The sequence below is a fragment of the Schistocerca americana genome, chromosome 10 (assembly GCF_021461395.2).
Source record: "Schistocerca americana isolate TAMUIC-IGC-003095 chromosome 10, iqSchAmer2.1, whole genome shotgun sequence".
NCBI lineage: Eukaryota > Metazoa > Arthropoda > Insecta > Orthoptera > Acrididae > Schistocerca > Schistocerca americana.
Genome location: NC_060128.1, coordinates 179,345,558 through 179,370,339, shown reverse-complemented (window position 1 = coordinate 179,370,339; position 24,782 = coordinate 179,345,558). Strand labels below are relative to the sequence as shown.

The following is a 24,782-nucleotide window of genomic DNA, read 5'->3' as shown; positions in this document are numbered from 1 at the left end:
TATATTTCACCTGAAATCGTTTGCAGAAAGCGTAAAGTTCTCAAGATTAAGGACAGAATTTGCACTGCCACTTTATTTGTGTCGTGATCATGTTCGATCACGACCGGATATGAGACATAGCAACTACGAACAGAGAAACCTAAGGGACCAGACAGAGCCGGAAATTTTCTTTGCTGTACTACACCACACATTAAAAGAAGTTGGATTTAAATCACAAACAAGGTAAATTAGCAATGAGTCCTCTGCCTTAACTACGACATTTGCCGACATGCAGTCGGTCCCTGGTAGGTGTATGAAAACTATAAAAACACCGTTATTTCCATTGCTATTAATAGGAGATGGATAGCACAGAAATACTTGAAGTAATAAGCAGGCACTACAGCATCTGAGAGCACAATAATCAATTTAATTACCTTAGTATTTCTAACAATAGGCTCTGTACATTTCAATTTTATATCTTGCTGGCTGTTTATTTAAATAAAGTCCTTTAACATGTCATCTTAGCTACACACACACAAATTCATACATAGCACTGCACAATAGTAATATTTTATAATAACAGTGATTGCGGACCACACCATATACGCGTCCGCCGTCTTTAAAAAAATATCACGACTGTGGTAACAGAAGAGGATTACAATTCTTCAGCTGTCAAAAAATAAGAAACACAAAATATCTCTATTGATACAATTTATGAACGATTCGTATTCTGCACCGTGGTGTGTACGATATTCTTTGAAATATCAGGTGCTCGCTGCTCAGCGACAATCTAAGAAATTTTTACAAAAGTCGTGTGCCTTTTATGAGCCTGCATGGTTAGATTATCCAATGTAAGTTTATTTAAGCTGTCGAAATAGATACTAATATTACAAGTCGAGGAAACTCCAATATGCATCAACAACAAAGGAGGCATTAATGCAGCCGCCAATAAAACATTGTAGGGCTGGAGCTTTAAGGAGGTACAAAAACATTCTGTGAGAACTGACCTCTGAGAGACCACACATTCAAAGTTAAGGAAATGCTTTCGAAATAATAATAATCACATCGTACAGTTTGGAACACAAGTCCCTCCATGTCACTGTCTTCCCACCAGATGCCCCCCCCCCCAATTCCGCCCTCTTTTTCACATATTCCTTCACTCCAATGGCATCTGTCTCTGTCTTGCGTCTCTTGACTCCCAATGTTATTTTATGACCCTATCTCGGTATCCCAACTCCCATTCTTTTAACATGTCTGTACTTTCTTAATCTTATATTTTCTATGGTCTCTTGCATGGACTTCCTTACCATCTCATTCCTTCCTGGTAAGTCTCATCCTGCTTTCTTGAAATTCTCTCACAAACCTGTATCCTGCTCATCTGTCGTTTCATTACCCACATTTCCGATGCGTACACAAGTGCTGGCGCATAATACACTTGGTACAACATGTGTTACTAGCACTTTGACGGTAGATCCTTGCTACATACCATGCTTCTTACACACTGCAAGAATCCGTGTGCCTGCCTAACCCTTTCACTATTCTACTTATAATTCATACTCTTGTTCCTGTTATACCCTGGGGGTACTTGAAATTTCCCACCTTCTTTTTTACTTGCCCTCATTACTTACAAACCTCACTACTCTCCTCTTATTCCTCATTCTCACCATCACGTCACATTTGTTTGCATTAAATTTCAATCCATACTGTCCCAACACTTCCTCCCATGCACTTAGCTTTTCTTCTACTCTCTCCATTTCCACATCTCCTTTAAATCGTTTGCAAATGTCATTGATAAAATACAATTCTAAATAGTATGCTAACGTAATTGTACATATGACTACGTGCAGGGCCGTGGTGAGGTAGTCCCCACCAAGGATGCAGGCACAAATTCTGACTCGGGAAAAGAAAAAAATACCACTGATTATTAATTAACCAGGAGCAAGTTTTCCTATGCCTCGTGTTCCTGTCTTCTCTCTGAGGACAAGCCTCTCCTTGTGACTGTAAACACAAACTGTCATCACAGTGACATTTCATCCAAGTAACATAATAAAGGAATGACTGACTACGTGCCAACACTATGCTTAGTTTACACAACTGCCCCCTACACAACTCATTCATGTTCATCAATAAGAGTTTTTGCTGCTATTTTGTTACAGAATTGTAGGATCTCAAAATCGGCGAGCAAATGCTGAAGTAACCATGTTATTTGACCAAGGATTCAGAGTTTTCAATTTCTGCCATCTGAGCACTGGAGCTTCAAAGTATTTGATAAAAGAATAAGTGAAATGGAAAGGAGCTCTCATATATATCACATCAATTAATTTGACTTCAATTCTCTGTCAGGCTAATCCTCGAGAGACTCTTTGGATGTTCAGAACAAAGATGTTGTTTCTGGCTTCTTTCAGGGGAAACATCATCCAGGAAGTAAAGGTTCAGATATCAAACAACGACGCAGATCTGGCAATAATTCCTGGTGACATGCCCAGTGCTGCATATCCAATGCCATGGATGCAATACGAAGGAAGAATTACATTAGGCTTACAAATAAAGACAATAGCGACAATTAAAAAAGTAGTGATACCATGGACTGCTGGCTTAGATATCTAAAAACAGGGCTGTGGAGATAAAAACTTAAGCAAACAATTTCTTTTTGTTTGTTCCTCCTTGTATTACTAAAATACAATCAATAACTAGCATAAATTTAGAATTTTTTTCACACAGGTCTTAAGGTACTTTTATATCAGTAGCAATCTGTAATTTTAATCAGTCACAATATGCTACAAGAGTAAAATTTTTTTGAGGAACCTCTTAAAAATGCGGGTTGCCTTAAGTTAGATAAATACTGTACATTAAAAATCTGAGTGGGTCATACTTGGAGAACAGGGTAGTATAAGAAAGTTATTTTTCCTTGTCTTGTTTGGTCTCTCATGGAATGGAATTAAACACCCACTATTGTCTCCAAAGTGACAAACCGTCAAGCTGGTACAGGCCATGTTATTGATCCGTCATTCCAGAACAATTTACATAGTGCAGGCTAATGTTTTACATGTAAGTCTTATAACTAGAATTCCTCCACTAATGTGTGACTTACCCAAGCTCATAGTTACACATTGCAACAACTTGCCAGGATGCTAATGTATTTTAGCACCACTGAAAGAAAATGTACTAGTTGCTAAAACAGAACTAGAGAAGGGTCAAACTTCCCAAAGGAGCTCAAAGGGAAACATTTTATCTAAATGTGGTTAACATAATTCACCCAAGAACTGAAAGAAATGCTGGGACATTTTTGTATTAGAGATTAATGACTGCTCTTCCATCAAATTCCTTAAAAACACACATGATGTAAAAAGAAAGTAAACTCATACATTGGGACACAAACAAGATATAAATGAGTTAGATTATTTGATACACTAAAACCCAACTGACGTAATCATATTTAAACAGTTACCAGATTTAACGAGTGCTTTGCAATAGTCCCAGTGAAATTACAGTGGCAATATGACATTTTTTGATGAACACTACTTTCAAAAGAATTTCACTTTTAAGGTGTAAACATAAAACAATTTGCGAATTAAAACCAATTTTTGAGAAAATTTGAAATATGGCCACTGCCCTTAATACTATTCTTATATAATGAGCAGCTATAATTGATAAATAATAAAGTTGAACTCCATTCTATCAAATTCACTGACAACACTTCACTAGAACCCATGGATTTATCAGCACAACTGACTGAAGCCTTTTATACACCTACTTCACATACTGCATTTGTAATTAAAATACCAATTTCTTAATGGAACAAGGAAAACTTTTCAAGAAAGTCTTTCAAATACTGGAAGACAGATTGGTGTCAAGTTGATCTATGGATCAGATGAATTGATTTAATATTTATTTTTGGTAAGTAGCAACTTCTATCGAAATTTCCACTTCACCATGTGACGCAATATGGTCTCCTCTGACATCCCAGGTATATTCTCGAAATCCAAACATGCCAAATCATGTTCGTTTTACTTCATTATAAAATGGTTGTTAGAATTTGCAACAATAAAAAAATAGTTTTTTCTTATTTTTGAATGCTGCTGCTGTTGGCCGTGATTTTTATTTTATTGATCTTGTATATAATATGTTTTAAGAGAATTCCTATTATCAAGTGTGTTTTAGTGCAGTGTAATGGGTTAAATGTTGTCTTGCCATGCTGCCCACCTCTAGAATGTGCAAAGATGCGAAAATTTATCAGTACCGATGCTTCTTGATCTAAAGATACCACATTTTAAAAATTCTTCATTTGCCAGTATCTGTAGGACAGCAGCCATAGCTAACAATGTAGTTATACGTTTTCACTGCAGTTAATTTTCTAGAAAGATGCACCAGCTTACACATACATAAAATAAAATTTAAAAACCACACTTTAACTCTGAAACCTCCTGGCCGATTAAAACTGTGTGCTGGACCGAGACTCGAACTCGAGACCTTTGCCTTTCGCGGGCAAGTGGAAGTTAGGAGACGAGGTACTGGGAGAAGTCAAGCTGTGAGGATGGGGCGTGAGTCGTGCTTGGGTAGCTCAGTTGGTAGAGCACTTGCCTGCAAAAGGCAAAGGTCCCAAGTTCGAGTCTCAGTCCGCCACACAGTTTTAATCTGCCAGGAAGTTTCATATCAACGCACACTCCGCTGCAAAGTGAAAATCTCATTCCACACTTGAATTTTGTTTTCAATATCTTATTTCACTGTTTATTAAAATGTTAAATTGTAGCTAAAGGATCCTTTTTGGGGGAAAAAAGGCTTTTGGGGGGGGGGGGGGGGGGGGGGGTGAACATTCATAATTGAAAGTTACACCACCAGCCCAAAATTTTCAGTTTTGACAAAAATGAGAAATTACAATTCAAGCATTTTTAAAAAAAACAGGACATTTTAAGATGCTATCTCATAATTTACTTACCTTATGACTCAAATGTCTGTAGAATCTTTTTACAAAATTACTTAGTTTAGGTACTAGAAAAAAATGCTCTTATTACTGACAAACAGTAGCAACAAACAGCCAAAGATAACCTAATCTCTAAGGATTGTTAATATCTGAAGGAAACCATTTGCCAAATAAAGCATTTAGTTGTTGAATGGCACACACGATGGAGGGAAAAGCTTTATAGTTTTGGGAATAAATCCTCTGTTGAGCTACAGTACAAACATATACACAAAAAAATGCCTGCCTCAAGAATTACAATTTACAGACTATGTACACATTCACTGCTACCTGGAATGCAGTGAGTAGACATCTGTACTCCTTACAGAAGGATTCAAAGACACCAAGACGTTTTAGCAGGTAAGGACTGCTTCACACGATATCTCACAACTATCCAGATACATGTTAGTGGACTCTGTGATGGTCTTGTGAAGGAACAGCCTGAAATAAATTAGTGTGGTGATAGCAGTGAGGACGACAATTCACCTCTTGTTGTGATTTTGGAAAGACTAAAAATGTTTAGCAGCTATTTTTCCTCAGTCCTTGAATTAGTACCAACCAACTGGAGTGACAATTATGCAGTATGTTGAAAGGAAGAAGGGCAAACTATTATTTTCCTCAACTTATGCTCTCCTTTTATCCAGTGTCATTACTTGCACAAAAATAACAATTTGAATAGTCTTCTTTCTTGGTCTCAAGATGATATTTGGTAATTGAAAAGAAAAACCTACTGAATCATGCCAAGTTAAATTTTAGTTTCCAACACAAATGTTACTGCAATTATAGAAAGTTTAAATGAGTTAAAAACATTCCACTTCTTCAGATTCTGGTTAATCCTAAGCAAAACTATTTAATGGAAAATTTTTTGGGTTCTCACAGATTTGCAAGAAAGGTTTTCCTGTATACCTCAACTGACTCTCTCAGAACACTACATTTACGTTGAACACCTCTGCATATCATATCATATCATATAAAAATCAAACTTATCACACATGATATGGTTTTGGAAATTTATTGCTGTTAAAACAAACTGTTACAGAGAAAAGTGTGATAACAGTTTCATTACATACAGAGTACCAAGTGTATGGCAGCATATCACTTAATTGTCTTTCTCAAATATGCACTAAAATTTATATAGAACTGTGAAAAAGACTTAAAAATAAATGACACAAATATTATTCCTAAATTATACAAAACACTGCCCAATATACACTCGTGCCACAATTTATGTGGCTGCACAATTTTGATTGAGGCACAACAGCAATATCATAAAAAGCATGTACATTTTAGTCTGTGACACAAACTGACTGAATGAAACAATAATAATACACAATTTGAACTATTTCACATGATACTGATTTCTAGTTTGGGCTATTACAATCTGCAGACATATTTTCAGTAGCAATGGTACAATCATAACGGCTTAGAAAATTCTCTTATTATCAAATACAAGTGCACAGAATATTAGTATACCATGCAGTAGCAGTATGCCATCGAAAGAGAGAAACAATCTCCCCACAACGAAAAAAGCAGCTGCACGGAAACCGCTATTATATACATACACACAAACACACGCACACTCACACAGACCAAAGTTAATGCTGCTGAACTGCGGATTTACTGTCAGTCTGGTTTCGCAGGAATGAGAAAATAGTATCAGCAAAACTGCTGCAACATTCCCCAGCCCACAGGGCCAGGGTGGTGATGAGAAAGAATGTTTAATCAGTTATAATTTTGGTAAATCTATAACACCACTTGAGCACAAAAAGCTCACCTGACAATGCTTGGAAATATACTCTGATAAACCACATTCCACTCTATCACACATCAGCAAATAAAATAAAAGAGAGAGGGCATATACTTTACAAACAATTCCATGTAATAACAAAAAAAAACATTCTGAAAGGTGCACGGAGTACTTGGAAGAAATTACAATTTTCATATCAGCTACTGCAGAAACAGAGGAGAGGACTGGCGGGAAGTTGACAAAGCCGCATCCTAGTCAGACCCTGCCGCCTGCGGGTCATCTTCACTCGGCAGATAAGCAAACTTGTTTGATGCCGTGAAGCTCTGAAAGACGTCACAAAATAGACACACATAAGCAATACACAGCAGTTACTGGAGAAAAATGAGATGAGATGGTGTTTATGCTACTGAATTTTATTAGTTAAGAGAAACACAGGCAAAAACAAAAGGATTGGGTTCATGAGAGAGAGTAACTGGATCAGATGAAGGAAGACCAGTATTAACAATAGGTGTATTTTGTAGAGTTGCAAAAAAGTAACCACGATTATACAAGAAATGACTGTACCTATCAAATGTGACTTGCTAGACAGTAATGCAAAACTTACTTTTGTATGACACTTAAGGTGTCATAAGCACACCATGAAAATATATTCTTTAACATGCTTCCCAGACTGTGCAATACTACTTCAACTGTCTCACATGACAATTTTGTTTTGAAACAATATTTGCTTCTAACTTTCAAATCAATAATTAACCAAATGATCACTGTACACTGTTTATGCAGCAAAACTTTAACAAACGGTCATCATCCACACTACTGTTTGTTTTGTTCAATCCTTTCTCACTTCTAATTCTGCAAATTAGTATTGGAGTGTAGTGTGGATACATTTTACTTTCTTTACGTAAATGGTGCATTCACAGATGGAGTGCAAACAGTCTGATTTTCAATTTCCATCGGAGTGATATGGAGGTGGCTGAAGATTCTCTAAATTTCACAATGAAATCCTGGACCTGAAGTTCTTTTGCAGTGATTTTCGAAAGGTAAATCATCTTTCATCGTGTACGGGCACAGTTTGTTACCTTACCTGAGATCTTTAACCTATATGTACCTCAGCTGTCTAACCAACTTAACACTGTCATGTTCCTATTTGTCAATCCTGATACAGATTCCATACTCCTGAGAATTATTTCAACATGGACTACATTTGTACATTCCTTGGAGTGCACATTATATTTCTCCACATTAAGATTTACTTGCCAATCTTTCATTTATGTTGGTGTTTTGTTCAGCTCACACTGGATGTTGACCCCTTACCAAATAACCCTTCCTCATAGATATCTGGGGCATTTGCATAAAGACAGATTTATACTTAATACTATAATTACTTTACAATCATGTTTCATCCCATTCTCATTCCTAACAGTAACGTTAATAGCCTTCTCTTCTTGAGACACTATCCTTTTTCAGATTACATTTTAGGCCGGTTGCATGTAATCACAAACTTATCATTCATATTCTGTATTGTATTTGAAAACTGAAGTTTCACTACCAGTGACACTCCATAAATCAAAGGCCACCTTCAACCTGCCTCAAAACATTCACACACACACACACACACACACACACACACACACACACACACACACACACACACACACACTTCCTCCTCCTGTCCTTTCACTAATGATATTTTGCACTTGCCTGTTTGTGTGGTTTCCCCGTCTTTCCATTTTCTCATAATTCCAAAAAAAGTATGAAACGAAACTTAACAAGTTGCTTAAAACTATTGTGTCATTTTCAGCACATGCTAGACAATAATTACACTGTTGAGTACCCTGACAGCTTATGGAATGTCAACTTGTCATGGAAACAGAGTACAGCCCCACATGGAAACCTACAGTGCCATTCTCACTGTTATTTATATCTTCTTACATGAAAATTTGTCATATTTGCATTGACGGCAGAACAGCACGGATTAAAATCAATGTTTTAACTTCTTCCCGACTAAAGCACACCATGAAAATATATTCTTTAACATGCTTCCCAGACGTCACTGTAACCACAGGCAGTAGACAACTGTTCGTAACACTTCACTTCACACAATCAATCAATCTGTGTTCATACTACTAACAGTACCCTAACTTACAAAAACATCACATGTTACAGCTGTCCAGACACTGTATCACAATCATTCTCATTATTAGCAAATATGTCAGGAAACAAGTCCGCTTAAGTGTCGTACATTTGGAAAAAGCTACCCATTATTATGTTTTGACTGACTCTTGACTCCATTAAAAAATCAAAATGTGTAAAGATTAAAACTTTTAGTACAAAGAGAACTCACCGGTGTCTCTTCCTCGTGGTATTTGGGCATTCGCGCACTTTCTTCCTGGCTGCTATCTCTGTCCCTGCTACGTACCGGTACCCTGAAAACAAAGTTGTGCGTGTTTATATACAGAGTACACAATTCTGTTAAACATTAACATGAATGCCACATAAATATAACTAACGCCACCATGTTCCATTAGAAAAATGCCAATGAAAAACACCACCAAAAACAGTTTTTCACTGCTAGAAAGTTTAGCACATGCAGCGAAACCCTGCTTTTACACTTTTCAAGGGTCATTACAACAATGAAGGAAAATGTAAAATGTGGGAAATAACATTTAGGTGGTGAAAGTTATGTATACGGCCCCCCTTTGATTTTTGCACGTTATCTACAGTGTATTATGTAATTGACATCAGGGACATTTTTATTATTTACAAACAGTTAAAATTTTGTAATATGTTATGCACTGATGTAACCTGAACTGATAACTGCCTGGGAAGTAGAAATGTGTGACTTAATTTCATACATCGTAATCTATGTATTTGGAAAGCCTGTAAATAGCACCTGTGGGATAATGAAACACTGCACTAGTTATATATTTTTTCTTATTTAGCATGATGTATTTCAAGAATTCATCCTTATTGTCAAATCCACATATTTATGTAAGTATTTTGTGTGGTGTTTGCATATGTGCTGCTGTTCTGCATCTCTTGCACTGTAGTCATCTTTTTGAAATTATGAAGTACTGTATCTCCTCCATTAGGCAGGAAAGCGCACTTATTTTTATCTTCAAAGTTACTGATGGCACAGATGTACTCGGTAAATTGAACTGATTATCAACAGTGCATTTTCATACTGTGTTAAATAATATGCTCAACTCCTAACGGCTGCAACAGCCTAGTTCTGCATTGTTAACAACTCTATTATTGTAATTGAGATTGATAAAACACATTCTATATTCCAATTGGTAATTTAACACAGTATGTGCTAGTGGCTGTTTCAGTTCAGACTGAAGTACCAAAAGAATACAGGTCTTTTTAAGTCCACACCCAAGAACAGAAATTTCTTTGCTCTTCTTCCAAATGACGACTTTCTCTGTGATTTGGCACAGGTAGGCGCTGTTTGGAAGGCACAAACAGACAAGCTGCAATTTCAAAATGAAATACCTCAGAAACTAATGTCAATATATGAGTGCTACATAGGTATTGTTTATTGGGAAAACTGTACAAATTTTATACTGAAGTATTGAAATAGTTCGAAAAGTACCCAAGAGATCGTGCTGTACACTGTGCAGCTCTTACAGTATCAAAATGCGCAATTAAGCTCTTCCTATACAAGCAGTCTTTGCCGTCACATAAAAATCTGTTCAAAACGTCCACCTCTTGCAGTATTGAGGTCGTGCACACAATGAAATTTGCCATCAAATCCTGTAGTGTCTCTACGGAAATTGTTCCAGATGCCACACACATCACCAATTTCATCTCATCCAGTGTGGTGGGATGGTTCGGGTAACAGTGTCTTAGTAACTAGGAGTCAGATTGAGCAAATATGGAGGCCAATCCATCCCCGCACCAATAAATTTGCAATAATCAAATGCAATTACTCTATTCCCAAAGTATTCACCAAGAATGCAAAACACCTGCTTGGTTTGTTGTGGTCTGGCCCCATCTTGCATGAACCATTTTTAACAAAGCAGGTGTATTCCTTCCATCTTTTATGTTTTCCTTCTCTCCAAAATTATTTTTTCATGAATATTTTTAATATGATACTTTATATGGAATGAACACAGAGCCTAAAATCTCAAATACCGACTCAGGGTGTATCCAAACTAACTTTATTATCCTCTTGTTATTTTAGATTCGTTAATGGTACTAGTTTACCCACGAAACTATGCTAATTGAAAACTTCATTATCATTGTTCACATGAAAACATGTATTCCATTACTAACTTCCTGACATGGTAGATAAAAAAGGTATGTAAATAATGACAGCATTTATACAGCTAATGACAAAAACACGTTAGCAATATTTTCACTCATTCAGTTTCAGAGTAATTAGGTTCTTCAGTAAAAACTTTGTTACTGAAACAGAATTCCATATTTAGGCGAACTAACCAGCATAGTTCAGCAGAAATTATTATCCTACCTTAAAATCCCCATAAAAACAAATCATCTTCCATTATTTAATCACTCAAAACCATAAATCTTTAGTGGCAATTTGTGTAAACTTAGTCAAAAAAACTACCACTAAAGCTACATCCAATTATTGTAAATCTATATAAGAAACATTCTGGAAGACATTTTAGTTCAGTTCGCTATGAGTTTGAAGGGATCGTCATCTGGGTCTGCCAATAAGGGAAATGTACTGCAGACAAGTTAGTGCAAATAATAAATTTACCACGCTTTATCTAAATTTCATGTTCAGAAGTTCATTTAGTAATTTAGAGACTGTTTTAACGAATGACTGTAGACTTAATTATTTTCATCTATACAATAGTTAATGAAAGTGGACTATGAAAGTGTTACTGCCACTGGTTACTTAATGTGCACATGATTTTCGTATTCCTGTAACTGTCAGACTTCAAGGACAGTTGTTTAAGAACTTTAGTCAGTGACTGTGACAGATATTTGTTTGCAACGTGTGAACTTAAGTGTCACTTCAGTGCTACATTACTGCACTATTAATCACACGATATGACATTAATTGAGTGTTGTGTGTGGCTAGCTGCTTATCTGTGCATAAAGTACACAGAATGGAATGGAATGTAACAATACGAGAGAAGGAAGGTTGTTACTCACCATATAGTGGAGATGCTGAGTCGCGATAGGCACAATAAAAAGATTCACACAATCATAGCTTTCGGCCATTAAGGCCTTCGCCAACAGTAGACACACACACACACACACACACACACAAACGCGTGCACAGGCAGGCACGCACACACACACACACACACACACACCTGCAGTCTCAGAGTTGAAACTAGTTGCTCTCAGACTGCAGCCGTGTGTGGAAGTTGCGCCTGTTTTTGTGTGTGTGTGTGTGTGTGTGTGTGTGTGTGTGTGTGTGTGTGTGTGTACTGTTGACAAAGGCCTTAATGGCCAAAAGCTATGATTGTGTGAATCTCTGCTGTATGGTGAGTAGCAACTTTCCTTCTCTCGTATTGTTACATAAATTACACAGATGAGACACACTACAGGTACATTTGAACAACACAAAAGGGTTATGGAGATGCTTTGAGAACTAAAATGGAAAGCCCCGGAGGGACAGTAATGTTCTTTTCGAGGAACGCTATTCAGAAAATTTTGAAAACTTACATTTGAAGCTGGCTACAAAACAATCCTATTGCAACAACACACATTTTGCATAAGGACCACGAAGATAAAATATGAGAAATTAGGGCCCCACACGGAGGCATATAGACAATCATTTTCCCCTCACTCTATCTGTGAGTGGAACAGGAAGAAACGATCAGTAGTGGTATAGGGCACCCTCCACTGTGCACCATACGGTGTCTTGCAGAATATGTACATAGATGTAGATCAAGAAATGGCCATAAACAGTGATTCATTCAATATCTAAGTACAACCAAAGTGTTTGAACTGTAAATCTGGTGTAGACTACTTTGTTGCCAACAGGCTATTTTCAACCACTAACTTTTTAGTCAGATTCGATGGAGATGCAGTTACCAAGGGCACATTTGTATAGACAATGGTTACACCACACTCACTTGTGCATGGGCAATCCTCAAATGCTAGTGGCAGAAAAGCTGTTCTAAAATTGCAACATAATGTTCACTAGTGATTGTTTCTTGCATGGAGGGGGGGGAAAAAAACCACGAACCATTAATGCCTCTGCTGCATACCACAGCCCAAACAATAAGTTTGGGAGAATATAGTGGCTTTGAATCTCACAAATATGGATTTTTGGAACTCTGAAAATGCCAGTTTTGTTTACTCATGACTCATTCAGTTGGAAGTCTGCTTCATTTGGGAATCAGACACAGCCAACATCAAATCCCCGATTATCAATCATGATGAGAATCTGGTTGCTTGTGGTATTCCAGTACCATAAAAACACATTCACTGGAATACATAATTTCCAGCACTTCCTTCAGTATGTTAATCACCTTACATGTTTCAACAGTGGAACTAATACCTCTGAGATGGCACTACCTATTGCAATCTGTTGGCAGCTTTTCGAACTTCAGTATACAATTCTTACAGCTTTCACAAAAAACGTACCATTTGTTGCACTCATCTACTAGGCCATTCAACACCAAGTGGTTGGATTTTGGAGAAAGTTCCTGCATGAACATCATGGATTATACTAAATTTTTAAAAGAAGTTTTTTAAGTTCTTTGGCACTTCATCATCATCATCATCATCATCATCATCACCTTCAATAATACTTTCTCTAGAGAGTACTAAAAATGTAGAATGTAATAAAACATGAGAATACTAAAAATGTAGAATGTAATAAAACATGAGAATACTAAAAATGTAGAATGTAATAAAACATGAGAATACTAAAAATGTAGAATGTAATAAAACATGACAATACTAAAAATGTAGAATGTAATAAAACATGACAATACTAAAAATGTAGAATGTAATAAAACATGAGAATACTAAAAATGTAGAATGTAATAAAATATGAGAATACTAAAAATGTAGAATGTAATAAAATATGTTGGATTTGGACCAGTGGAATATGGTCGTATTTTAAATGCATTTCATCTTGTCACTATTTTTAAGGGATTTATATGTTTACATTTCGCAGCCGAATCTAATTTTTTACATAATTTACAACGTGGAATTTTTAATGAAAACAGTTTAAAAGAGATCATAGGACACTTTATGTAAATGTGGCTAAAAACAGCAATTTCTGGAGTTTTTATGAAAATCGTCAACTTTGCCCCTTACTTGCAAACCATAGGAAAGCAGTTGGAGAATTAAATTATACATTCTAAAACTTTATATTGGTTGATTTACTACATTCAAAGTTTCAGGTTTATTCTGCAATTACTTCCGGATATATAAGAGACTAACATTAATTACTTTTGGATACATTATGAGAGTGGCAGTGAACAATGTCTTATAAATATTTACTATTAAAAACAGTGTTGATCACGGTTTATTTATCGAGGTGACCTGTTTCGACCGGGCACCTTGATAAATAAACCGTGATCAAGACTGTTTATTAGCGAAAGTAAAACTTTACCACTGCTCACTGGGGATATGTGTGAATGTTCACACCAAATTTCAGCAATATATGATTGTCATGCAGAACCTAATAACATGGAAAATCCTAACCGTTTTTAGATACTTAAACTTAAAAGGAACTCCTTTACTGGACACCCTATAACATTTAAATTTTTTAAACATATATAAGGGACGGCATCTACTGACTTGCAGATGAACATTCAGTTACACTACATTTTGAGCAGCTGGTAATACTAGTAGCTAATGTGATTTTCTTAATCTGTTATGCTTGCTTATGTGCGGCTCATTGTTCAGTTTCAAGCGAGTGGTTGGCCACTATTCTCAATTTTGTTTGTGGTTTGCACACACAAATTACTATTACATTAATATTTCAAAATTTTACTTGCAAAAGCCTGATAAATCAGTAGGGGTGTATGGATTTTATTTTGAAGGGGTGGATACAGGATGGAAGCTGAGGAGGGCAGTGGTACTGAATGGTGGAGAAACTCATACAGCAAACATCACAAATGCAGCAATATTTCAACACGATGAGACTCCTCTGACTTACCTCTCCTGCTCCCGAGAAGGAGATCGCATTTCAGTCCGTCCTCGAGGAGGAATGTAGGCTCCGTCACTGCGAGGGACGGGGGTCGAACCTCCCGTTCTGGGTCTTTCGTCACGGTCATCTGTAAGACAGAGTGTAAACTACAGAAGCAAATAATACTGGTGGACTGCACACTGTTCATCAACTCACTTTTCTGAAGTTTGATGAGAGCATAAAAAAGCTGGCATGCTTTCAGTCTTAAGCTAATGAAAGGAATGTCTAAACTGAATCTTAAAGACTCTTAAGAATTAAAAAGATAATTCCAAAAGCAATATTTAAAAGTTTACTTTAAGACATTCTGAACAAAATGGTGTTGCCACCAAGTTTTCAAAGAGCATACTGGATTTAAGTAGGTTCAGTACATAATTTTACTCTGCTTCTTTGATATTATTTTTAAAGTCTCAACAAAGAATCCAACTAAAAAATGAAAGAAAGTGATCACAAGAGCAAATTATTGATCTAAGTCATATGACAAATTCTGAAAGAGAAGATGAGAAGTTCACTTCATTTCTGTACCTAGTTTTCAAACAGATTATCCATTACAACTTGGCTTCTAGGAACATGGAGCTGCAACATGTCTTATGAAAAAAATGAAAAGAGACTGCAATGAAATCTCAATTTCTGATACATTGGAGTTACTTTAGGGATTTGGCAACTCACGTATAATCGGAGTATGTTGAAATTATGGGAGTAACACTTTGTGTGTACAGGTGTGGACAAAAAGTAACAGGAAGCTTTATACTATCAATTTTTTTGTCTTGTTGATACACACGTTCCTTATGTGTGTGTGCATTTTCAGCTGTTTTGAATATTCAGTTTATTGTTGAGTCGAAAAGGTTGAGTAATCGCTGAATATTTGCTTTTGAAAAGTATGATCATGTAATTTGCATTAAATTGGGCTTGAAAAATGGCATATAGAACAGCTCTGCATTCATAATGCGGATTGTGGCTTTTGGCAAATCTACTACAAGACAAGAGTTTACAAGGGATGTAAAAGTTTCAAAGAGGGTCGAGATGATAATGGAGATGATGTACGCCCTAGCCCATCAATTACTGGCAACAATGTGGAAGTAATTTAAAAAATGGTTTTGGAAAAAAAATCACTATTACAGAGGTTGCTTATGATGTCGGCCTATCCTTTGGCTCATGCCGAGCAATTTTTCCAGATTTCCAGATGTTTTGGGCACAAAATATGTAGCAGCAAAGTTTGTTCTGAACCTGCTGAATTTCAATAATTATATATGACATCATGGTAACATCACTCACAAATTGCTGAACGAAGTCAACAATGATACAGAACTTCTAAAGAAAGTTATAACGAGTGACCAAATATGGGTGTACAGGTGTGACACAGAAACCAAGGCCAAATTGTCCCAGTGGAAACTGCCTGGAAAAATAAAATAAATAAATAATTCAACAAGTTCGATCACATTGTAGATCCTTCTCACAGTTTCCTCCCCCCCCCCCCCCCCCCCCAGTTACGATGTACATCATGAGTTTGTGCTTTATTGCTGTATGGTCAATAAGGAATACTACTTGAAGTTATTTGCCATTTGTGTGAAGCAATCTGAAGAAAACCTTCAGAATTGTGGCAAAAGCACTCATGGAAATCGCACATGATAACTCTCCCACTCACCTCAATGCTTGTTCAGGATTTTTTGGCAAAAGACAACTGTTATGTTGCCTCAGTCACTGTATTCATTGTACATGACCACCCACAACTTCTTTCTATTCCCTAGGCTGAAGAGAAATGTAAAGATACATCATTTTGGCACCTTTGATAACATAAAAAACAGGATTGTTGAAGCTAAGCACCATAACAAAAATTGAGTTAAAGAAGTGCTGCTGAGATTGGAAAAAGCTCTAGTACAAATGTATTATATCTGAGGGCGATTACTTCGAAGAGGAAAAAGTTGATGATAAATAAAGATTCTTAAAGAACAAAAATTACTGTTACTTTCTGATCACACCTTGTACAGTGGCAATTGACTTTGGATTGACAGTAATGAAAGTAATCATACAAAGGAGTAACAAGAGAGAACATGTGCACCTGAGTGATCCATACTTCCTGTTTAACCTCCAACCACCATTCCAATCAGGGAAACTATTAGTTCTGAAAGCTAATCTTGCACGTGTGTGTGTGTGTGTGTGTGTGTCCGTCCAGGAGCAGCAATGAAAAATTTTCCCTTGTGAGCGTAAGTACTGGTCAGGGATTCTGCCCTGAACTTCTTTTTTTAACAAGAGAAAACTATAAGGTCATGAAACAACAGTAAATTGAGATGAAACAAAAACATCTAAAAAAAAATTGGTGGAGCTGGGGCACAAGAAGCCAAAAATTTTACATAAATGTAGTAGTACAAACACCAATACCACGTTTATAATTAATTCATTAGCACCTTTTGGCAATTATTGTCATGTATCATGCAGGACAGCATTATCTAAATGAATACTACCATGATACTTTCATTTTCACACCTGACAACGATGGGAAGTAAAGGAGACATCATAATAGCTGCAGAGTAAATAAGCACAAGAAACATTAACATAAGCAGTAAATTTCTCGCGCTATTAGATAACTTAGGAAACACATTCTATAATTTCCTATGCTAACTGGATGGAACTGGTGCTGGTAACTGTTTCAGCTCAGATTGAGGTACAGGAAGATTATCAAGCTTCATGTCCACACCCAAGAGCTGCTTTTTCTTTATTCTCCTTCCAAATGACGACTTCCTCTGCGATTGGCACAGATAAGCGCTTTTTGGAAGGCACTGAATCTGACGTGCAATTACACTTAATTTTTAAACTTTTATTTCTTCCCCTAATCTATGATAGTCATTAAATATTTTTCAGACACACATTTTGGAAAAAAATGTCTCTACACCTTCTAATATTAATCATGTTGAAGTCGTAGGTGTACTCCGAAACTAGTCTCACAGCTGTAGCAGGGTGTATATGTGGATAAGAAAAAAATTCCCCGATTTTCCAGTTAAAAATACACTTTTTCAAGGGTGAAAGTACAATTGTCCTATGTTAACTGACAATATACTTTCTCTCAGAGCTGTGAAACTTAGCAATCCTTTGAATGGTAAAGATTTTAAATAACAGTGTTGAACTTTCCAGCACTCTGGAATACGAAACAGTAAAAAACACGTTCTGGAAAGATCTTTGATGTACAGCAACATGTACACTGCATATTTCTGTATTATGAATATACAGTATAACCACGAATTAGACCAAAACCAGTATTGTAACTTCCAAAGCACTGAAATCTAGATTGCACTGTGTGATGTGCTTTTGTCAGCCAATCATACCTCACATCACGCGATCTAACCACTCAATGACAGCAGATATTTGGAGCATAGGACACGTGATATAGTCAGTCAATAGGAACATTTATATACATACTGTATACCTACAAGCAAAGCTATAAGCTTTCACATGCAAGACTAGTGGTGAAAAACTTTTTGTTGTCTTTTCTGAGGGTGTTGTTTGGCAGTATCCAAAGAGCACAGTTTAAATTGTAGCAGCTGAATAATTTTGGCAAACATGATTATAAAGTTCAAAGCTGTGCACTAAAAAAGCCATGACTGAATATGTATTCCGTCAAGCACGTCGACTTTTTCATAGAAAATAGAAGTACGTGTGCAATTGCTCAAGGACTCCTCACACTTTTTTTTTAAGGATAATTATATTTTTGCCACCATTACCGCATAATTTGTGACCTATGAAATAACTAAAATAAATATTAAAAACTAAACTTGAAGCCTCATCTTTTTTGGCATGTGATACCCTTTAACAAATGTGCCAGTAAAATTTTACATAATCGCATAAAGGGCTGGCCATATGTGCCTGAAATTTTTGTAAGTGCTTGGTCCTGAAAAAGAAGTTTTAGATGACAAACCTTTGAGATTTAAGTAGTTCACTGCACATTCTCACATGTAAAATAATTCATCATGCATAGAAGGAAATTTACTTTGAAATTAATGCTTCTGAAACCACCACTCAATATTTTCCTGCAACCTGTTAGAAATGTTAACAGTTGTGATGTCACGCTTATCAAAAGCAGTTTGTTGCCCTTCATAGTCTTCGTCCTAAAGCCTTTGACATTTTGCTGTCGGCAGATTCTTGTGGGTGCACTGTGTTTTGTTGTTTCAAATGGTGCATTTTCTTTGCACCTGAAGTTTTATTTTGGTGTTATTCTCTTTTATGTTTCAGTATTATGAAAAGGAAAGTTGCTACTCACCATATAGTAGAGATGCTGAGTCGCAATTCTTATCAGTCAAGATTACAAAAATTTAACTGAAAACTGAAACAATGAAAAACTTTGCACTTGTAGCATACATCCCAGGGCATATACACCCTGCAACAAAACCTTAGCTGCATTTGACAACAGGAGAAAACAATATTTTCGTGCTCCCTCTTAAGGTAAGTGTGCCAGCTCAAGCTGACACAGACTGTACAGCTCCATGTCCACACAAGAGAAGTGATCATTTGCTCTCCTTTCAAATGATGACCTCCACAGGTATATCCTTATCAGAAGGCACTGAAGGAGATGTCACATAAAATAAAACAATAACAAATTCACATAAAATAGTTTTATAGTGTGATTAGCTGGGAGTCCCTGAGGGCTATTCAGCTGGCCAGTGCAACTCTTTCGATTGGATGCACTTTCGTAGCCTGCACAGTAACGCTAGCAGGGAAAGATGACACGCAGTTCAATGTGAAATTCAAACCATGTGTCATTTCTGGCATACATTCACATCACTAAAAGGTGAAGGTCTAGGTAAAAGCAGAATGAAAAATTTCAAGATCTAAAAAGGTGTCAATCTGTGACCTTTCAGCTTCCAGGCATGCACTTTACGACACTGAAGAAGGGAGTGGGACCACAATCACATATTGACAAGGTGTGGGGCTGCATCTTCCTTTCCTTTGAGATAGTATCAACTGAAAAGTTCTGAATATTCAAGTAAAATAATACATCCTTTGTGTGAACCTGGTCAGCCTGGCCAGTTCACAGCAAAGAACAGAACGACTACTGTTTTTACCCTAGTCTTTAAATGTGGATTACTCAGATATAAAATCAAGTTCAATCATTGTGTTGTCCAGGGTATGTGCAAAACACACTGCCCGATCAAAATTATCTGAACACTCATTACTGAACACGTTTGATGACTTAGGAAACACATTCTATAATTTCCCAAGATAACTGAATGGAACTGGTGCTAGTAACTGTTTCAGTTCAGATTGAGGTACAGGAAGATTATCAAGCTTCATGTCCACACCCAAGAACTGATTTTTCTTTATTCTCCTTCCAAATGACGACTTCCTCTGCGATTTGGCACAGATAAGCGCTTTTTGGAAGGTACTTAACATAATTAGAAGCTTTATGTAACTAAAACACACAACAAAAGTTACAGCAACATAACAGCCTTCTTCACAACATACCCTGTTACACATGGCCATTCTTAATACACAAGTATCAGTTAATGGAGATTCGAAACCCAAAACTGAAAAGTTCTGAATATTCAAGTAAAATAATACATCCTTTGTGTGAACCTGGTCAGCCTGGCCAGTTCACAGCAAAGAACAGAACGACTACTGTTTTTACCCTAGTCTTTAAATGTGGATTACTCAGATATAAAATCAAGTTCAATCATTGTGTTGTCCAGGGTATGTGCAAAACACACTGCCCGATCAAAATTATCTGAACACTCATTACTGAACACGTTTGATGACTTAGGAAACACATTCTATAATTTCCCAAGATAACTGAATGGAACTGGTGCTAGTAACTGTTTCAGTTCAGATTGAGGTACAGGAAGATTATCAAGCTTCATGTCCACACCCAAGAACTGATTTTTCTTTATTCTCCTTCCAAATGACGACTTCCTCTGCGATTTGGCACAGATAAGCGCTTTTTGGAAGGTACTTAACATAATTAGAAGCTTTATGTAACTAAAACACACAACAAAAGTTACAGCAACATAACAGCCTTCTTCACAACATATCCTGTTACACATGGCCATTCTTAATACACAAGTATCAGTTAATGGAGATTCGAAACCCAAAATTTAGGTAAAATATTATATGGGGTGTACATAAAGTCCGGGAACACTTCCAATTATTCATTGCAGAAGAACTAAACATTGTGCAGATGTCATACATACTGCATTTTGAAGAGAAACACTTAAAGGTTTTTTTTACAAACATTTGATAAGCAAACCAGGGGGCATTTCACAATTTGTCTTTACGTCAGCTTGATTGTGCTGGGTAGACTTTCAATGAAGTGTGTCAATGTCTCTCAAGGGATGGCAACCTGGTCTTCCTCAACATCCAAAACCGGAGAAGGTTGGTCTGGAGTAAAGTTGACGTTCTAACTCACTACGAAGGTGTTCCTCTCGATTCAGGTCACGGCTCTGGGAAAGCCAGTACATTTCATGAACGTTATTGTCCACAAACCACAGTCTCCTCGATTCTGCTTTATGACAAGATTCAATGCCATGCAGATACAATCATAGTCTCCGAAATGTTCACCTATTGTAGGCAGTTCACAATGCTGTGAAAAATGTTAATAACCTCCTACATTTAGTGTTTTCTTAATTGTAATAAGGGGACCACACCCGAAACTGTACCACCACTTCCTCCATACTTCACTGTTAGCATTATACACGATAGCAGCTAACATTATCCAAGCATTCGTCAAACCCAAACACTTCCACTGGAGTATTTCAGGGTGTAGCATGACTCATCACTGCAAATCATTCATTTCCGGTCATCCATTATCCAGTGGTATCACTCTTTACACCACTGAAAGCTTTGCTTACCATCTACAACAGAAATGTGCCGCTTAAGTGGAGCTGCTCAGCCACTGTACCCTGTTCTTTGAACACTATGCACAGCCATTGTGCTAGGTGGACTACTGGTAACATATGGCACTCCTGTTGATTTCATGCCATTTTTCACAACCACCTTCCACAATACTTGACAGTCTCTGCCCACAAAAACACAAGATCTGTCTAGTCTCTGGCTGTCATCATTCTATTACATTTACAGTTCACGATCATAGTACCAAAAGTTGCCTCAGGTGTCTTTAAAAAGGTTGAAATGTTTCTGATAGATCTGTCACCCAAGTAACATCCAATAACTAGTCCATGTTTGAAGTCACTGAACTCTGCTGACTGACACATTCTGAAGTTATTACTTTTCTAGTGACAACCTAATAACCCCAGGCTCCTTGTACTTTAACGAGCCCACCTCTCGTTACATCTAATGGTTAACTCTACAGTACATACAGGTGCCCAGATACTTCTGAATCAAACAATGTATTTCCTGCTGTATCCTACTGAAATTATCCGAGACAATTCAAAAGCTGTTTTCGCAGGAGGTACCTTGCTTCAAGTATGACTTACGCATGTACACAGTTAAGAGAATTCGCCTAAAACAATTTGGCAATTAAGAAACCTAAATGTACTTCCCACCACTGTGTGTTACTGCAAAGTCAATTACCAAACAGTTACAAAAATAAAACAAATGTGTAACTAATTTATTTTGTGAATGTGTATGTGTGTGTCTAGTAGCAGTAATGAAAAATTTTGCTTGATTGCGTAAGTACTGGTCAGGAATTCTGAGCCAAACTTAACTTTTTAACAAAAGAAAACTATAAGGTCATGAAACAACAGTAAAAAAGTGAAATGAGGAAACAAATGCAAAAAAATGTAAAGGAGACCTTGAAATTGCATAGAACAACTGCAATGCCCGGGGCACAAGCAGCCAAAAATTTTATCTAAAGGTAATAGTACAAACGTCCAATACCACATTTGTGATTGAAATTCATTAGCACCTTTTAACAATTATTGTCATGTACCCCACAGCATGGCATTATCTAAATTAATACTACCATGATACTTTCATTTTCACACCTGACACCCAAAGGAAATAAAGAAGAGACTAAGAAGACATAATGATAGCTGCAGAGTCAATACACAGCAAGAAATATTAAGTAAGGTAATAGCATAATTAATGAAAGCATTCAATTTCTTGCTCTGTTTGATGACTTAGGAAACACATTCTATAATTTCCCAAGATAACTGAATGGAACTGATGCTAGTAACTGTTTCAGTTCAGATTGAGGTACAGGAAGATTATCAAGCTTCATGTCCACACCCAAGAACTGATTTTTCTTTATTCTCCTTCCAAATGACGACTTCCTCTGCGATTTGGCACAGATAAGCGCTTTTTGGAAGGTACTTAATATAATTAGAAGCTTTATGTAACTGAAACACACAACAAAAGTTGCAGCAACATAACAGCCTTCTTCACAACATATCCTGCTGCACATTGCCATTCTTTATACACGAATATCAGTTTATGGAGATTCGAAACCCAAAATTTTGGTAAAATATTATACGGGGTGTACATAAAGTCCGGGAACACTTTCAATTATTCATTGCAGAAGAACTAAACATTGTACAGATGTCATACATACTGCATTTTGAAGAGAAACATTTGAAGTTTTTTTTTTACAAACATTTGATAAGCAAACCATGAGTGACCCGGCAGACGTCAATACGGTAATCAAATTTTTGCCATTGCCATCCCAGCACGGAATTGTCGGCTGTGGCAGTTGCCCTCTATCCCGGAGCTCTGCTACATCACGTGCTAGAGGCAGTACATACACCAGATCTTTAACGTTCCCCCACAGAAAAAAGTCACACAGAGTGAGATCTGGTGATTGGGGAGGCCATTTCATGAAACAGCTGTCTCCTTCTGTAGCAGCTGATGCATAATGCGGCAGCTCAGTGTGCAGGTACCCACGAACTTCACGATGAAAACGGGGTGGAGCCCCATCCTGTCGAAAGATGAATGGAGAGTTCGATTCCATTTGAGGCATCAGCCATTGCTGCAACATGTCCGAGTAGCAACATCCAGTGACTGCTCTTGGCGAAGAAGAATGGTCTGTACAGTTTTCGACTTGACGAGGCACAAAAAATATTTACCCTTGGGGAATCACACTCAAATTCAATGCATTTGTGTGGATGCTTGGTAACCCAGCTTTGACAATTATGCCTATTCACTTTCCCATTAGTATGAAAAGTGGGTTCGTCGCTAAAAATCAAGTTATCAACACTGCCATCCCCACCCACATTCAATTGTTGCAATGCGAACAAAACTCAAAACGCTCGTCTTTACCATCTTCACTAAGCTTCTGCACTAGCTCTAATTTGAATGGTTTGATAAACAGTTTCTGTCGCAGGAGTTTCCACATTGTCACTGGAGCCATTTCGAGTTCACGGGATGCACAACAAACCAATTTCTTTGGACTCCTTATGAATGACTCTCGTACATGCTCCACATTCACTTCACTCACACTGGGACGTCTGCTTCTCTTTGCTGGGCACAAGCAAAGTGGTAATCAGAGATGGGACAACAGTAGGAATTAGGATTACATGGAAGAGGTGTTGAACAGCAAATCAAAATAACAAATGTAATTATTGGGTAAAGTAATGAGTAGCAATATTGGCTGGGATGAGCAGTGGGGTATGGAAGAGGCACGGGGCAGGTAGGATGGCAGGGAAAGGGTGGGTGAAGATGCTGCCGTGGTGCCTGAGGAGTATGCAGGGACAGGATGACTGCTAGGTGCGGCACTGTGAGGCTGTGCTCGAGAGCAAATGGGGAGAGAAGAGAAACAAGAAAGGGGACTGACCTATGCAGGTGGGCTTGGGGGGGAGAGAGGGGTAGAAGGTGAGTGCGAGGCTGCCGTGGGAGCAGGAGGCAGGTGGAGGAAAGGGACTAGTTAAGGTTGTGGCATGTGCAAGGCAGAAAAACTGGTGTCAATGGAAAGAACAACCCATGTGGCATGAGCTGTGGAGCAGTCGCTGCCATACTCGGCAGCTGTGTGGTCTCTCATTCACTGTCTGGCAGTGGTGATTCGTGTGCAGACAACTTTTTAATGGTCACATCCA

At 37.4% G+C, this 24,782-nt stretch overlaps 1 protein-coding gene across 2 annotated transcripts in view; it reads right to left on the bottom strand.

Annotated features, from left to right (window-relative positions):
* Positions 1-5,932: 5,932 nt before the first annotated feature.
* LOC124552732 (eukaryotic translation initiation factor 4B-like) overlaps positions 5,933-24,782 on the bottom strand; it is a 46,215-nt gene continuing 27,365 nt past the window's right edge. For both annotated transcript variants that reach the window (XM_047127074.1, XM_047127075.1), the window contains exons 8-10: positions 14,785-14,902; positions 9,028-9,109; positions 5,933-7,006 (exon numbers count right to left, since the gene is read on the bottom strand). In XM_047127074.1, coding sequence (XP_046983030.1) covers positions 6,935-7,006; positions 9,028-9,109; positions 14,785-14,902 — 272 coding nt within the window. In that variant the 3' untranslated portion in view covers positions 5,933-6,934. The remainder of the gene's footprint in view (positions 7,007-9,027; positions 9,110-14,784; positions 14,903-24,782) is intronic.